The 18,259-nt window shown below is 35.7% G+C and overlaps 1 protein-coding gene across 4 annotated transcripts in view; it reads right to left on the bottom strand.

The window, feature by feature from the left end:
* The window catches only part of LOC138705876 (organic cation transporter protein), a 155,062-nt gene that overhangs the window by 131,461 nt on the left and 5,342 nt on the right, over nt 1–18,259 (bottom strand). For 2 of the 4 annotated variants that reach the window (XR_011333844.1, XM_069834585.1), the window contains exon 2: nt 4,199–4,353. Coding sequence is in view for 3 of the 4 variants with exons in the window: in XM_069834585.1 (XP_069690686.1) it covers nt 4,199–4,341 (143 nt within the window). In the remaining variant the exon portion in view is untranslated. Of the gene's footprint in view, nt 1–4,198; nt 4,354–8,332; nt 8,503–15,262; nt 15,417–18,259 lie in introns of those variants that run through there. The other 2 variants (XM_069834586.1, XM_069834587.1) reach the window with 2 other exon arrangements.

Below are 18,259 nucleotides of genomic sequence, written 5' to 3'. Positions count from 1 at the left end.
TGCTAAATTATTTCCATGAACATCGAAATCATTTTATATCGGACAATCATGGCTATAATATAAGAAGATATAGGATTCCATGCCCTTTCATTGAACTAAAATGCAAGACCAAAGCTGGAGTATGGTATAGCTCAAATTTTGGCCAAAGATTGTATATATAATAACTTTATTAAGCCAAACCCGAATTTGAAATTACTGAAAAACAAAATATTTGAGAAGTAAATACAGGAACCGATTAAAACATATAATAAATATCATAAATTCCGTAAACCGACATAGGTACCGGTATGTTTAATTATTATTGATTAGTGCTTGTCTATCATCCATTATATTATATTTTGCTCACTTTTATATATCGTATTTGATATATTATTATATATCCTACTTTCATTCTTATCCTTGTGTTGTTTCTCCTTCATTTTGTATGCATTGTATTTGTTCTCTCATTGTACATATTAGGTTAATTTTTTCATTAAATTATTTCTTATTATTTTATTTGGTACTAAATATTGTAACTGAATTGCACCCGAGCACAAGCTTTTTGCTCTTTCGGGTGTCATATTTGTATGTGATTCTGTGTAATCAGAATGAAATAAATTGTTATTGTTTATTATTATTATTGTTATTATTATTATTATTATTATTATTATTATTACATACGCGCACGCGCGCGCGCGCGCGCACACACACACACACACACACACACACGCACTTAACGAGTCATCGTTGTAGTAATATTATTCCGCATGTACTTTGGCGATCAAAGATATCTGACCTACGAACTATCTAAACACGGGATAAATCAAAATCAAAGATATAAAAAATTGACAAAATTTGAAATAATTTCGCTAGTTCTCACCATTATGGGGAACGTTAAAAAAGTGTCGGGAAAACGATGTAGTTTAAGCATAAATTATTCTCATAATTGACAATATCAGCGGTTTCCAGCTAAATCCAGTGTTGTTTTACAATCAGTAGAGTGGGATGAAAAATTGAATTCTATAATGCGGGTATATTTATGTTACGATTGGCAACACTGACTATTATCTTCATCATCTATACATAGAAGTAATAAACTAATAACTAAAGAAACCACACTTACACCAACAAATTATCGATCACTATCGATTAGTAGAGTCAGATACCTTTTAACGTCAGTGTACTACTACTTTGAGACAAAAATAGACTCCACTCTACGGTCTGGAAAGTTGTCAAATATAGCGAGGCACCAAACGAATAAACGCTCTACGACTGAATATGCAAAATGAATCCGATACGATAGTACTGAAGTAGAATAACGTAAGGCTTTTTAACTTAGTAAGGTTCTACAAAGTAGCCTGTTTAATTGCATCTATACTAGCGGTTCACAACCTATGGTACGCGTACCACCGGTGGTACGTGAACCATTGCTGAGTGGTATTTAAAGTGTGAAATGAAAATATAAATTATATAGCTGTTTTGTGTATATTTTATGGAAAAATCTATCAAATAAATTCAAATAGTGACTGTTTTTTAATTAAGCATGCCTAAAAAAAGCAATCAATCATCGGTATTGGAGCATACTAGGAACGTTTATTATGACTCTGGGAGCGACACATGACGATTTTTCATTATAAATTTGGTTAGTAGTACAGCTTCGCTGTAGAATATGCCATTAGGAAAGTTCAGGATAACAGGCAGGGTTTGGAATTGAACGGGTTTCATCAGCTTCTTGTCTATGCAGATGACGTGAATATGTTAGGAGAAAATACACAAACGATTAGGGAAAACACGGAAATTTTACTTGAAGCAAGTAAAGCGATCGGTTTGGAAGTAAATCCCGAAAAGACGAAGTAGGCCTATATGATTATGTCTCGTGACCAGAATATTGTACGAAATGGAAATATAAAAATTGGATATTTATCCTTCGAAGAGGTGGAAAAATTAAAATATCTTGGAGCAACAGTAACAAATATAAATGACACTCGGGAGGAAATTAAACGCAGAATAAATATGGGAAATGCGTGTTATTATTCGGTTGAGAAGCTTTTATCATCTAGTCTGCTGTCCAAAAATCTGAAAGTTAGAATATATAAAACAGTTATATTACCGGTTGTTCTGTATGGTTGTGAAACTTGGACTCTCACTTTGAGAGAGGAACATAGGTTAAGGGTGTTTGAGAATAAGGTGCTTAGGAAAATATTTGGGGCTAAGCGGGATGAAGTTACAGGAGAATGGAGAAAGTTACACAACACAGAACTGCACACATTGTATTCTTCACCTAACATAATTAGGAACTCAAAATCCAGACGTTTGAGATGGGTAGGGTATGTAGCACGTATGGGCGAATCCAGAAATGCATATAGAGTGTTAGTTGGGAGACCGGAGTGAAAAAGACCTTTAGGGAGGCCGAGACGTAGATGGGAGGATAATATTAAAATGGATTTGAGGGAGGTGGGGTGTGATGATAGAGACTGGATTAATCTTGCACAGGATAGGGACCGATGGCGGGCTTATGTGAGGGCGGCAATGAACCTTCGGGTTCCTTAAAAGCCATTTGTAAATAAGTAAGTGGTACAGCTAATGTCCTAAATTAAAAATAGTGGTACGTCATTGAAAAAGGTTGAGAACAGCTGATCTATACGAAACGTATTTCAAATCGTTTTTCTTTATATAGCTATTGTTCATTCTTCAACTTCTCTTTATAGGCTTTGCCACCAAGGTCAAGTCGTTGCTTATGCAATCCTTGAAAAAATTTTCACTCATTCATCTACGGAACTCATTTTTATCTTTTGTTTCTGTGACGTTAACTGACTGAAGGTCATGGTACAACTATGGTAGGATCTAGGTAATTTCTTTCATGATGAAGTGATTGTAAGCTATGCGTGTTATCTATTTTGTCGCGACATTATGCATGTTATTATAATTTAATTTGACGCAATGGTTAAAAGTAAAACAAAACATTAACTACATTTTGCGTGATAAATTTTAATCTACTATAAAATAGAGTAAAAGTCATTATTACCTATACACCACTTCCGTTCATACAATATAGGAATAAATTAAAATCATTAGGAATTATTATATAGTGAAGAATGGGTAGAACGGAGAAAATTCTCTCCGGCACCGGGACTCGAACCCGGGTTTTCAGCTCTACGAGCTGAAGCTTTATCCACTAATTCACACCGGATTCCAGTTCCGATGCTATATTGAATTCTTCTCAGTTTAAGTTCTATCTCTCTGTTCCCCTTTGGTGGCCTACCCTCATGTACTGTGTCACAGAATACACACAGTGAGTCAGGAGGAAAGGTACATGTTGTAAAGGATGATAATATTGGTGATTCTGAACAAAACAGTTTATATGAACATATGCCCTATTTTTAACAGTATCTGACATACAGCTGTTTGAAAATCACGGGCATCAGTTTCGTGTTCTTCATCAGCACTCACATGTGAACGCAGCCAAAACGACATTAGGTTGTAGTAGGATCAATCAAACGTATCCTAGGCGCTGGTTCGGTCGTGGTGAAGTCATTTTTGGCCACCGAGGTCACCCGACTTTACTGTATTGAATTACTGTGTGTGGGGTTGACTTAAAGAGCGAAGTCTACAAGCGCAAAGTGGAAACAAGGGAGGAACTTCTCGCTCGCATTTTGCATGCTTGTGCTCAAGCAAAGGGATGTCCGAATCGGTTCAGATCAGCACCACAGCAGCCGTCTACAAGAGCTACAAAGTGCATTGAAGTTGACGGTGGACTTTTTGAACATGTTCTGTAAAGAAAAGTATAAAAATTAAACAGAACATAAGGAATAATGTTTCAATTTACTATCACCTGCACTTCTCCCATTCCTCATTGTTTCCATTAGTCTTCTCTGAAACCGTTAAGAACAAGACATATGTTCACGTAAACTTTTTTTGTTCAGAATCACCAATAGGCTATTATCATCCCTCAAACCATGTATCTTTCCTCCTGACTCACCTGTATAACAGTGGCACAATGTCAACACTATGTACAGAGGTGCACTGATTACGAGTGACTAAGTGGCCGGGGTCCGACGAAACAAGGCGCCGCACCGTCTTGAATCACGAAGTGATTACTTACTACTATTATATATTTACTTATGGCACAAACTTTTCTTAGATTATAAGATTTTTCTCGAGAACATCTTGTTATTGAAAGTAATATCAATTACTAATAACTAGACCTATAATAAATTACCTGTATCTAGGGACGCCAGCTGTGAAGACGTACGTAAGGCTGTTGGCAGCAGAGAATAATACAGGAAGGCATATCAGTACGTAGTTGATAACCTGGTATCTCCCAAATTGGCCTATTTCCTCCAAAACCTCATCAAAATCCATGATTTATTTTCCCTGAAAAAAAAAAAACACAGTTCAAGTTAATCGTTATAAACGAATGAATCTCTCAACTCTTCAATTTTCACTCATTGATAAACGTCGGAAACACTAGAAGTTGTCGAATAGGTAGCATGCATGAATTTTATGCAGTATGAGAAACTTTCGTCTTTACTAATAAAAAATGTGAATGAAATGCTATAAAAATTGCACAATGTTACCCGCCTCGGAAACGTAATTTCATTGCTGTGATGTCACAGTATATAATCACAGTCTAGTATATAGTCACGAAGCTCAATACGTAGCAAATATGCATCCATAGATAGTTGCTAACCACTAGGATCGCTAATATCGCCTCATTATAGACAATGCGAAATAGTACCAGCATAGTCTATTGTTCCTAGCACTCTGACAACTCAAGCTTCGTGACTGTATATACTAGACTGTTATATAATCTTGATGCTTCCCCATTCCGTTGCTATTTTCGTACAGTAAAACATTTTCTTCGGTATAAGAGTACTATAACTTTTTTCGATCAATTCTCTCACTTGTATAGGGTTTTCCATGATCTACTACAGAATTATTCAATCTAACATATTCCATATCGATTCAAAACTGTTAGCCTTATTAAACATTAGGGTGTATCGTAAAAAAAACTTTTCTTCAAAAATGAAGGTGGCTAGTGCAGAAAAGTTGCTATTTCTGGCAGAAAGAACGTAGAAAAAAAGAAAATAGTAATTCGACAATATCCTGTGTCTCCGCATGAGCGCTAAAGTTTTGCGAGCTTAATGTCCTATGTCTGTTTTCAAATTTTGTTTCGTAGCGCAACTCTTCGCCTATTTCTTTAAATTTACACTCAAAAATAACCCAGAGCTCACTACGAGGAGGTGGTTGCACTTCCAGCCCCATCCCTCCACCCACCCTTAGTAGTATACTCCGGTGTCAAATGTTGATTTACGCTGCATAGTCAGACTTCGTTTCGAAGCATGGCATTTTTCAGCTTTGCACACTAAATTATGTGAAGGGTTACTACAGCTCACAAACAAGCGGACAATCCTATAAGCAGTTGTAAGTAATCGAGATTGAACAACTGGCCCTGGTTTCTTTCTTTCAAGCTCTATCGGACAATGGCCAGACTGAACGGTTTGGTAGATCCCCAGAAGATACTCCTGGTCAGTGGGCCTACTAAGATCGGAGATCCGTTCCACGTTAATTTTGTTGATCCAGGGTACTTCAATAACTTTGAAATTCGCCATGATTTTGTCTCACAATGGAGTAACTCTTCCCCGATATGTCCACAACGTGTTTCTGGACTTGGAATGATACCAGCGAGATATTTCATGAGATAGCGGAGTCGAAGTTCATTTGCATGGAGAAGATAAATTATTCGTTGGAGTGGCCTGCCGATTTCTTTTTCGATGCACACCATTGATCCGTTCTTTCTTCCTGTATTTGTAGGGGATCCATCAGAATCAAGTGTTGCTAGGGACGATACATCTAATTTACTTGTCTTTAAAAATTGAAGCACGGCTCTTCTTCCAATCTGATGTCCATGTCCAGAGGAAGGGGAGACATGTCCAATATACTTTGAATGTGGTTCTTCTAATAAAGTTATAATTATGCCCCTCTTCTTTTTCTCGGCGATATAATTCGTTGTCCTTTTTCTCCTGTGTTAGTACCTTGCCCTTTCGACCATCAAAATATACTGTTCGAATGAACTTATTATTAGGTGTTTCTTCTTTCTGAATTTTATCTCCAATCTTCATTTCTCTTGTGACCGTCTATTATAAGACCCTTATTCCTAGTAGATATTATTCTGGCGCTTGTAGCATAGCTGTCGCAATTAGAGCCACATCTCTCCTCGAGGTGCCTATATGAAGGCTGCTGAAGATAATTTTGGTAGACGCAAGCGAGCCTGAGCACCAGAAGACTTCGATTCGAAGTCAGAATCCACACTCCTTCACTGCTGTTCCGAGTGGTGCGAAGGCGAAGACTCAGAGCTTGTAACTGATGTCTGTTTTTCTCTTCTTCGGAATTCAAGTCGCACTTCTTCAGATCGATGGCGAATGGGCCTCTTCGCTTTTCTTACTTAAATAGTGTCTTGGTCGTCACAATGTCGATATTATCAATAATCATATTTCGTTAATTTTTCTGATCCATTAGAAAGGATACTCCTATCAATGGAACTTTCCTACTTAACTCACATTCACAGAGACTTTCTGGGTCCGGGCACTTACAAGTGCATATATCAAACAATTTTCGATCTTTATTAATAAAAGCTACTCATGCGCCCTTGAGATTAGCCCACTTCGTCAGTGCGATTTCAGAATATTTTGATATTTGCTATGATACAATTTCATTTTTTCCACTACTCTACGATTGCTGATGGTAGGAAGACTTGCTCTTTTTCAAACCTCGATGAGTTTGTCGGCAGTAACATGAGCGAGTCTTATACTGAAAGGTGTTTTGCACCCAGTTCGTTTGTTTTTAACTCTCTGATCCAAAGAAAATGTGTTATCATATATTTATAGGTTGGAAGTTGCAACTCTCTTATCGGTTCTGGTATATCGAACAAAGGACTCAGCAGTACGGTGAGTACGGAACTATTTTTTCCACTCATGACAACACGTTGCACAAGAACTATTGCATGCACCACTGAACCACTGATATGATACACTATTTCACAGGACCAACAGCGATACAAACCTGGCCAGCGTAGCTTACCAAATACAACTGCTGGGCAGACGCTACTCTGACTGCCAGCATCCCTCTCTTCTCTCACTCCACAAGAAGATACTGGTGCCAGACACTTCTCTTCTTGTACTATCTTTGCTAACTTTTAAAATATCTGGTGGGGTAGCTGTATAGGTACCCTATGCAGACTGTCGTTATAATAATTTTTTCAAGAATGCTTTATAAATTCGAATCTTCAGTATTGATGCGGAAACACAAGTTATTGATTTAATTTAATTTTCTTTCTCCTGCAGTCTTTCTGCCACAAGTCGCAACTTTTCCGCACTAACCACCTTCATTTAAAATTTTTTTTTTCGATATACCCTATTAAACATGTACTTTAACTTACACTACAAACACAAAAAGATTAAGAAAATTTCCGAAAAACTTCGTCATAATAAAATGCGTATACGATAAAATATATTTATAATTTCATAATGTGCAAAACAAAAAGGGAGTACAAAATTTCATTTCAAACAAATATTTTAAATGGTTTCATTGCTTGAAAACCATGTTCTAATACTTTCACTTGTAGACGGCTAGCCTGGCAATGCAATGTGGAGAAATCCATTTCTGAGTGGGGAACATCTGCAAAAGAAATTCGTTGCCCCTAATAAGCGAGTTTATGACTAATAAAGTTGAACAATTAAACAGAAATAAATGGCGAGTAAATTTTATGCAGAACCATCTTGTTAAGGTAAGGGATTCTTTTATACGCAGTTAATCTATGGCACGGACCTCACATCTCTATATTTTCGTTCCGAATAAAGCCATGTGAAGGATTTTATAGTCCTTGAAATCCATCGCCCTCGGCAGGGTTTGATCTCGCCAATCTAGGATTTCATGGCAGTTTTTGTACCCACTGGACCAATGAGACACGTACAAAACTAATGTTCGAAAACATATTTATTTATACTTAATGATAACACTGAACAACAAATTTTTACTTTTTGTCTTGCATCCAAATAAAAATAGGTGAATATTACTAATATGTGTGTCCTAAATATGAATTTAAAATCTAAATTGCCCCATCACGTATCATTTTCCGGGAAAAGTAAATTGAATCTCTTTAATGAAAAAAACTTTATTTTTTATTTTTTACTGCTACTGTTAAAATTACAACAGACTAGGGATTCAAAATGCCTCATAATACTTGAAAAATGTGTACTGGATATAAAAATATTACATAGTTTAAAACACTAAAACCACAAGTATAAAAATATTTCATGTGTATAATGAGAAAAATCTCGGAATTTAAACTTACTATTTAAAAATATTTTCTGGATAACTTCCTTTCATAACTAGACCCGCTACTGTCTTTTACAAGGAACCAACAATAGTCTGCAAGCATGCTGGATGATGATTTTTCTTTATATTGCCTTTCCATTTCAGATATTTCTTGATAAAATCTTTCCCCATGCTCGTCGCTTACCGCTGCAAGGTTAGGAGAAAAGAAATCCAAATGAGAATGTAAAAAGTTCATTTTGAGAGACATATTACACCCCATTTTCTCATATGCACTTAACATTTCCACAAGTTCGATGAAGTTGTCTGCCTTAGAATTTCCAAGGAAATTTGAACAAACATTTTTGTAAGTGCGCTATGTCATTTTTTCTGTAACGGAAAGTTTTTCCTCAAAGAGTCAGCTATAACTTTGTCAATTTGTGAACCGATGAAAATGCCCTCTTTTAATTTCTCTTCACTCAAACTGGAAAACTTTTCTTTTAAATAATGAAAACCACACTCTTGTTTCTTCATTGCGTAGACCTCACTTTGAACTGTTATGAAATTTACTGAATAGAAGGGACAAATATCTGTTTATTTATTAGAAGTACAAAAGAACATGCTAACAACCATAAGAAACCGGAAATAAGTCATAAAGTCATAAAATGCATTAGCTTTTGTTTTGGTTTACAACTCTCAACCCTCGCCAGCTGTATCCTGGGGGAGCGCTTATCGAAAAGAGAAATCATAGTAAGTTATATATTAATAATCTTACGTGATACGAAGAAAAGATATGCATTTTCGGATTCAGCGCACACCAAACCATAAGGGACACATTGTTTTAAGTCGGAGCAAAATTCTTGTTCTTCACTGAATTGAGGCAGTTAGGTTGGTGTTATTTTACTAAATATTACCTATTACCAAGTACAGTTTCAATGACATCCGTTAAAATCTTGTTACCAGAACGATCAGTATAAATCTATTATTAAATATGACAAACTTTCGGAATGAAAATGCTATATCTGGAAACCGATTACTTATTTATGACATATTGATCACGACAAAACATATTTAGTATGCAAATTTGCTGTCTGTCACGTCATTTTCGATCGAAATTCAAGGTGACGGTACTATTTTAGGTTGTCATATATTATTTAAAAAGAATCAATTAATTGCATTTCAGTCTCATTCCTCTTAACAGAGTGTTTAATGTACCGATCCTAACAAGAAGTTTAAAATAACATTAGATAATATCACTATTTTATTGAAGATGACTCCAAACTTTAATTTCCTATTCTATTCTGCCTTACTAGCCTGAATTTCACTCTATTTCACAACCTCAAAAAAATTCCTACAATAGTTTGCTGAACCAATACATTTGACGTTCCGTAACTACCCATAGTCTCCAAAATCAGGGACATACCACCCAAAACAAGAGAGATCGTCTATTTCGGTGGGTCTGTTATACCAAAAAAAAAAAAGAGCAGGAACTACTACAGAAAGAACCGTCGAACTTTTCTCGTATGTCGAGATGTGGTTAGTGGTGAACCACATGAAACAATTATTCTGAAAGCTTAAAATCCCACAATATTTCATGGTAATGTGCCTGCAAGTTTTACAGACATGTCGGAAATCATAAGACCAAGCGGTCTTACCCATGAGAGACAGACTTATTTGTATGACAAGATACGTTGCTTTTCCAAGTGGTGCCGTTTGGTGACAAAGCCCTCTTCCAGCTGAGAGAATAATCCTCTGTTCTTACAAATATATTCTGTTTCAGACGCTGTTAGGTCTAACGTAATACCAACCTTAAAAGTAGAATTAATTGAACAACTCCAGAGTATATTGCAAGGAAATAAAAGTTATATTCATACTTCTAAACACAACTTTGAACATAATTCAGGAGCAAACGACTTATAAATTATAATGAACTAATTAGGCCTATTCATTAATAACAACAAAGCTGTATTTGGAAATATAACAGATTTAAGACAATGATATTTATTTATAACAAGACGTGCAGCGAAGCGCACAGGTATGGCTAGTTTAAGTATAAAAATATAAGGGTCTCATTTGAAATTTCTAAAGGGGGTGCCTGGGAGTGGGGGTGAAATCTAAAATGCAATTAAGCTTGGTTTCAGACTTCCCCCTCAATATCTAAATTAACGTGTTTTTTTTTTTTTTTTTTTGTTTAAATTGGATTCAATTTAAATAATTAGTTATTTAGACTCGGAAATTTTGAAGTGAAAGCCCTTATTGATCTACATCCACTCCTATACCCAGTGCGAGAAAACACACGGCTAAACCGCGATGTGAGCAAAAATCCTAACAGATGAAAGAATATAATCTGAATCCATGAACTTCGCCCTTGTGAACGTTAAGCGTACACTGTATCACTCTTTGTAACATAACGTTAACAAATTACAAAGGAATTACTAATTATAGTAAATCTATTGAGAAATCAAGTACAAAATTAATATCAGTACGATGACAGGGATATTAAGAATCATTCTGTGAGAAAGTTACATGGTAACATGTTTGTCATTAGATCGCAGGTTCGCGAATTCAATCCCGGATGAGGATGAATTCAAAGATATCTCTTTCTCTGTAGCTATAGTTATTTTCCAATAGAACAGTTCTCAGTTTATAGTCTTGGTCTCTTCGTTATATATACATAAAAAAATTGTACTTCCATAATTTCCTTCGCCTACTTTATTACAGTTTAGTCATGCTTCGAATTCATATTTTCATTAGAATTAGGCTTGTATTTTAATAAAGTGAAACGTGTCACTGAAAAAAGATATTTAAAAGTGAAGTGAATTACTAAGCAGCGAGAAAAACTTTGTGATTCTGAGCCGTCTGTCACAAATATGACACATGCCTTCTTATTATGTTTCATGTTTCTCTCAGCAATTCTATTCATGTTAGAAATGATTTGTAATTTATTTTTTGAACTCTCATTTACAACACACAGGCCTATATAAAAATGTTGTTAACTTATAAATGGCTTCAAGTATACATTCATATTATAAGTAGGCTACTTAGATTATGCAGACCTATGCGTAAGTAATTCTCAACAAATCACTTCATATACATGTACTGGTACGTATAGTGTTTCGTCTCTATTTGTGGAACGAGTAGTACCTAACTACAATTAGCACAAATATGCAAAATAAATTATTAGTTCATAATAGGAGTGTGATTAGAATACTAACTAGCAACAACTGTAAAGAAAACCATTGAAAAAATACTAGTTCATAATGAGATTGCGATTAGGATAGTAACTAGCAACAACTGTAAGGAAAACCATTGAAAAAATATTAGTTCATAATGAGATTGCGATTAGGATAGTAACTAGCAACAACTCTAAGGAAAACCATTGAAAAAATATTAGTTCATAATGAGATTGCGATTAGGATAGTAACTAGCAACAACTCTAAGGAAAACCATTCAAAAATATTAGTTCATATTGAGATTGCGATTAGGATAGTAACTAGCAACAACTGTAAGGAAAATCACTGATAAAATATTAGTTCATAATGAGATTGCGATTAAGATAGTAACTAGCAACAACTGTAAGGAAAAACCACTGAAAAAAATGTTAGTTCATAATGAGATTGCGATTAGGATAGTAACTAGCAACAACTGTAAGGAAAACCACTGATAAAATATTAGTTCATAATGAGATTGCGATTAGGATAGTAACTTGCAACAACTCTAAGGAAAACCATTGAAAAAATATTAGTTCATAATGAGATTGCGATTAGGATAGTAACTAGCAACAACTCTAAGGAAAACCATTGAAAAAATATTAGTTCATAATGAGATTGCGATTAGGATAGTAACTAGCAACAACTCTAAGGAAAACCATTGAAAAAATATTAGTTCATAATGAGATTGCGATTAGGATAGTAACTAGCAACAACTCTAAGGAAAACCATTGAAAAAATATTAGTTCATAATGAGATTGCGATTAGGATAGTTACCAGTATCAACTGTAAGGAAAACCATTGAAAAAATTAGTTCATAATGAGATTGAGATTAAGATAGTAACTAGCAACAACTGTAAGGAAACCGTTGAAAAAATGTTAGTTCATAATGAGATTGCGATTAGGATAGTTACTAGCAACAACTCTAAAGAAAACCATTGAAAAAATATTAGTTCATAATGAGATTGAGATTAAGATAGTAACTAGCAACAACTCTAAGGAAAACCATTGAAAAAATGTTAGTTCATAATGAGATTGAGATTAAGATTGTAACTAGCAACAACTGTAAGGAAAACCATAGAAAAAATGTTAGTTCATAATGAGATTGCGATTAGGATAGTAACTAGCAACAACTGTAAGGAAAACCACTGAAAGAAATGTTAGTTCATAATGAGATTGCGATTAGGATAGTTACTAGCAACAACTGTAAGGAAAATCATTGATAAAATATTAGTTCATAATGATATTGTGATTAAGATAGTAACTAGCAACAATTGTAGGAAAACCATTAGAGTGCAAATAATTTATGGACACTCCCTTTCGAATGAAGAGGTGATATTTACATATGAGTGTGAATAACTAAATAAATTCGTGATGCGACAGTCCATCAAGCGCCAGGACCGACCAGCCCGCTGCTGGCCTCACGTCCACATGCCTCAGTCAATGTGAACGATCATCCAACCAGAATACAGGTATCGTATGATTAGCACGATGATCCGTCCAGCCATTACAGCTGGATTTCGTAACCAGATTTCATTATCTATCGTAGTTACCCAAATACACCACGATGCTGAGTGGGCACCGGTTCCATACACTATTTCATGAAGAAACTGAATATGAATAGCAAGTATGTTTTACTACGCTCCTCTATTCGACCGCCTTTAAAATGGTTGTGACGAGAAATGAGGATTCCATCTCAGAACTAGTGGTAGTCATTCTTGAATAAAGAGGGACGATTTCAATCTGAAAACGTGTATTTCCGTGAAACTCTCGATACTGATCTTTTTGCAGCATCACAGCACTTCTCTTTATAAAAGGTAAAGGTATCCCCGTAGCATGCCATGAAGGCACTTGGGGGGCACGGAGGTAGAGCCCCATACTTTCCATGACCTCGGCACTAGAATGAGGTGGTGTGGTCGGCACCACGCTCTGACCGCCTTTTACACCCGGGAACGACCCGGTACTCAATTTTATAGGAGGCTGAGTGAACCTCGGGGCCGTTCCGAAAGTTTGGCAACGAGAAAAAATCCTGTCACCATCTAGGATCGAACCCCGGACCTTTCAGTCTGTAGCCAGCTGCTCTACCAACTGAGCTACCCGGCCGCCGCACTTCTCTTTATACAATGTATAATAGAAGAAAGAAAACAATTCATGTGAAGTGCAACGAAGTGCCGGAATTTAATTCGCGATGTCATCATAATGCACAAGGCCACGATGTCAAGTAAGTGTGAATTGGCAAGTACCTCAAGGTTTTCTCGCTCTTAAACATCTACACTAAATAGGTGAATATCGACAACAAACTTAGATTACATTGGAAAAGATGTACGATGAACTGTTTTTTTATGGTCGCGATAAATTTTCAACTGGCAAAACAATACTGAAACTCTAAAGAACAAAATTCCACACAAAGACTCCACTGCCTCCACTTTTAAATTACTGAATAATGTGAAGCTTCAGGTATTTGAAAAGCGAGAATAGTTGCAAGAGGAATAACATTGCTGCTGTAATGTTAAAAGCACTCGGTATAATGCACTAAAGTAGAATTTTTTTCTGATACGAGATCGATATTTTATTTACACGAGATTTTAAATAAATAAAGACCTTATGTTAAAATGACAGACACAATAAGAAATTAAGCTGTGCTGGAAAGAGTAGGTGAAGAAATAATGATGCTGAAACTGATCAGGAAGAGAGAAAAGGAATTGGTTGGGTCACTGGCTGTGAAGAAATTGCCTACTGGAAGGAATGGTGAACAGGAGAAGAGTTCGGGGCAGAAGACGATATCAGATGGTAGACGACATTAAGATATATGGATCATATGAGGAGAAAAAGAGGAAGGTAGAAAATAGGAAAGATTGGAGAAAGCTGGGTATGCAGTGAAAGAAATGCCCTTCGGCAGAACAATGAATAAATAATATTAAAATGTGTATCACTCTTCCACAAATTATGTAAAAATGAATCTGCTTATTGTTTGTAATGTAGGACGTGCAAAAACAGGTTTCCAACCACAAAGTAAATGCACTTAATATCAAACTTAACTTCCAATTGAAGGGTTCAGAACCATTGTGGGCCAAGTGCCATTTACTAAAACCGTAGAAAACAAGGGTTAAAATGAAGTTATTGCCATAATTCAATGGAAAAATATAGCAAGTAATCTAAAGTATACACATTAAAACTAAATGATATGTCAATATCCATTAAACTATGGTATTCACTTAACTTTAACCCTTGCTTTCTCCGTTTTTAATAAATGGCGCTTGGTCCACTATGGCTCTGAACCCTTCAATTTTCATGAGAAAATGATAGCCCATTCATTTAAAAACTGATTATTGAATAAATGTTTATTAAATATCATCAAGTAAATAAATTATTTGGATAGTGTAAGGTATCTGTGAATATACGTAGATAAAATATATAATATCGAGGAACGTTTGCACTATAATGATAGCAGAAACAGTAACGGCGAGGGTGACGAGAAACCTCTGCCTACTCCAATGGCATAAATATACGCAACTACATTATGTCTTCAATTAATAAATATTAGTATATTCATTATTTTATGTTTCATTATATGCAATGCTTTTATAACAAACACATTGAAACGAAGTTTTCGAATTCCAGACAAGAAATGCATCTGCATTGAGGCTCACTAGTGATTTGGTTGAGGTCCAAAATGTTTCTAGACGCGACGCACTGTATACCACAATATCAGTTACGTCATTTTCCTCCTTAATTTCACTCATCACAATCTGATTTATTACCTTTATCACTGAGATATAATCTGCTGCTGACACCGACTTAAATATAGACTGCCACTGACCAAGCACTTAGGTACACTGAGCCGTGCACGTGACAACCATCTTTATATGTAGCCTATACTGAATGTGTTCCTTGACAAGACGCTCACGACAGTTCACTCTGTGTGTGATAAACCTAACCTGAAAGACAGTGCTACTATCCATCATGTAATAAACACACAAATAAGTGCCACATGACTGGAACAGTTGCTCTGTCACGCAGAGGCAAAGACTATTATTTTAACCGGATCTCTTGGAAACGCATTTTTACTTTCGAAGGAGACTGAGGGATTGGTGCACGGCGGCTGTGACTCAAGCACTAAAGATCCCACTTCCCAGGGTTACCAGACAAAGAAATCAAAACCGTCGTATTAACTTATGAAAATTGTCGTACTTCAGCATAAAATTGTCGTACATTTCTCAACTTCCTAATGTATTTCTAGTCCACCGCTGTGTAGTAATGGTTAGCATGTCTGACTGTGAAACGAGCCGGCCCGAGTTCAAATCTTGGATGAGACGAGTTATCTGGTTGATGTTGTTTCTGGGTTTTCCCCTCAACCTATTAAGAGCAAATTCTGGGTAACTTTCGGCGCTGGAGTCATTTCGCTGGCATTATCACCTTCATGTCATTACGCACTTGATAAAAAAAATCGCAAAATAAACATATATACCTGTTTGTCGAACAAACAAGGAAGTTAATATTAAGCTCGTATTACTTTGATATAACCGCGCCGATATATATGTATATATATATATATATATATATATATATATATATATATATATATATGTCTGTCAGTAAATTTCAGTTCGAATTTAAAATGCTACTGATTAGATTAGATTTAGATTAGATTTATTTATTTAACCTGGTAGAGATAAGGCCGTCAGGCCTTCTCTGCCCCTCTACCAGGGGATTACAACTATAACATGAACAATAAGATTACAATTAATATTAAATTTACAATTACAATTACAATAAAAATTAAAGTACGACAAGAATACCTGATTAATGAAAGCTAGACATTTTATCATAGAAGTTAAGAACAAAGAATATTTTTGTATTTACTACATTACAAATTAAACCTAGAATAACAAAATTCTATAGTGATGAAATTACCGGATATTGAGATATTTTGTGGTAGATTAAAAAAACTATTTACAAGAAACCATGTCTGAACGAGTCTCAATTACTGACCAAGTGCCTAGTAAGTTTGCGTTTGAATTGAATTTTATTTCGACAGTCCCTGATGCTAGCAGGTAACGAATTCAAGAGTCTTGGCAGGCCTATTGTGAAAGAGGATGAGTATGAGGAGGTGCGATTATTGTTCACATCCACAATGACATTCAGCACTGAAACAAATCACTACCCATTTCTTCATTATCAACACTGTCGTCGCCGTAAAGCGTGCTAGAAACAACTTTGTCATATTAAAAGTCAGCAGAAATTTGATCTTTGGCCGGCGCGACGGCAGATAGGCCTATTCTAGTATCAATAAATGCGGCGGATGAAAATTACATCAAATTAATTCATCTACAGTCGACTCAAACCCGGCATCTCTATAATGTCGCGCGTTAACGTTACTGCGATACTATTTCATTGATAAAAGACTTCTTTCGTCGAACAAACATGGAAGTTAATAAAATTAAACCTGTATTAGGCCTACTTTAATATAACCGCGCCGTATACGTGAAACCTATATAGAGCTCAAGATGACGAATTATGACTTACATGGTAAGCATAGTTACCAGATCGATTTTCAAAGCATCCCCGCCTTAAAAGCATGTTTTTTTCATATTAGTCCAAGACATAATAAATGACGAATTAACCATAAATGTTATATTAATTATAAACCAACATTATAAGTTCCCAATTATTTTTTCCTTTCAGTAAATAGTCGTACAAAATTGCGTACGACATAGAGTGCGGTCGTACCTCGTACAATTAGTCGAAATAGTCGTATGCGTACTATAGTCGTACGTATGGCAACCCTACCACTTCCTTCTGTCATTCCACCAACGCATTTCACATTCCCCTCATTTCATCTATCATCTACAATAGTTAAAATAGGCTAGCATGAAGTCTGATGCTGATATAGGAAGGGCTTGGGGCTCCGGGCCCTGGGGCTTATCAGATATTCGTCTGAGGATGAAACCTGACTGTCGGGATCGGGGACAGGAGATTGCGGCCCGCGGCCAGTTTTGTACGTCAGTTGCGTCCCTATATTTTTTGGACCATACATCAGTTGCGTTCTTTCTCACTTTACAAACTTAGGACTGACTGTAACATCACCAATTTAAACGTTATAGGTAGGTTAAAAATGTTGTTTGTGGCATCTTCACCATACAATGTCGGTAGTGTCATTTTTTCACCATAAACTGTATTAAAATTCATGAGTTGCATTTTCACCATAAAATTACAATCGTATTGGTTGAAACCTAAATGACAGATTCCGGATGAAATCCAATCTTGTTATATCACCTTGCTGCAAATCAATCATGTTTCTACGAATAAAAGCTTCGTTCTTCCTCCTTGCCTGTTTAAATGGCAGAGCTCTATCAGTACGTAGTTTTAAGTATGTTTCGCTTTATATTGCTTTCAAAACTTCTATAAAATGGTAAATGTTTGGGTAAGCAGTATAAAATAATACACTATTAAGTTTTGAATGAAATTACTCGCAGATATTAGTCGTTATCATTGTTGTTGCTGCAAATTCTGCCCATACTGTTGATTAACACTTGGTCTGATTTGTTATGGTTGTGTTTTTGATTACTTTCAATATCATTTTTAACTTTAACTTTATGAAACATTTACAAGATTTCATGCAGCATGCCCAACGCGAAATATTGTTATGTAGATCCTTGTGATGTCTAAATTTGAATCCATAGATCATATATAAAGGTCTCACTTGTCATTGACTCCATGGCTCGTGCATAACTCTTACGTTTTTCCAATTTAACCAT

This window comes from Periplaneta americana, chromosome 9, assembly GCF_040183065.1.
Source record: "Periplaneta americana isolate PAMFEO1 chromosome 9, P.americana_PAMFEO1_priV1, whole genome shotgun sequence".
Taxonomy (NCBI): Eukaryota; Metazoa; Arthropoda; class Insecta; order Blattodea; family Blattidae; genus Periplaneta; species Periplaneta americana.
The sequence above is the reverse complement of the archived record's forward strand: the minus strand, read 5'-3'. Positions and strand labels throughout refer to the sequence as shown.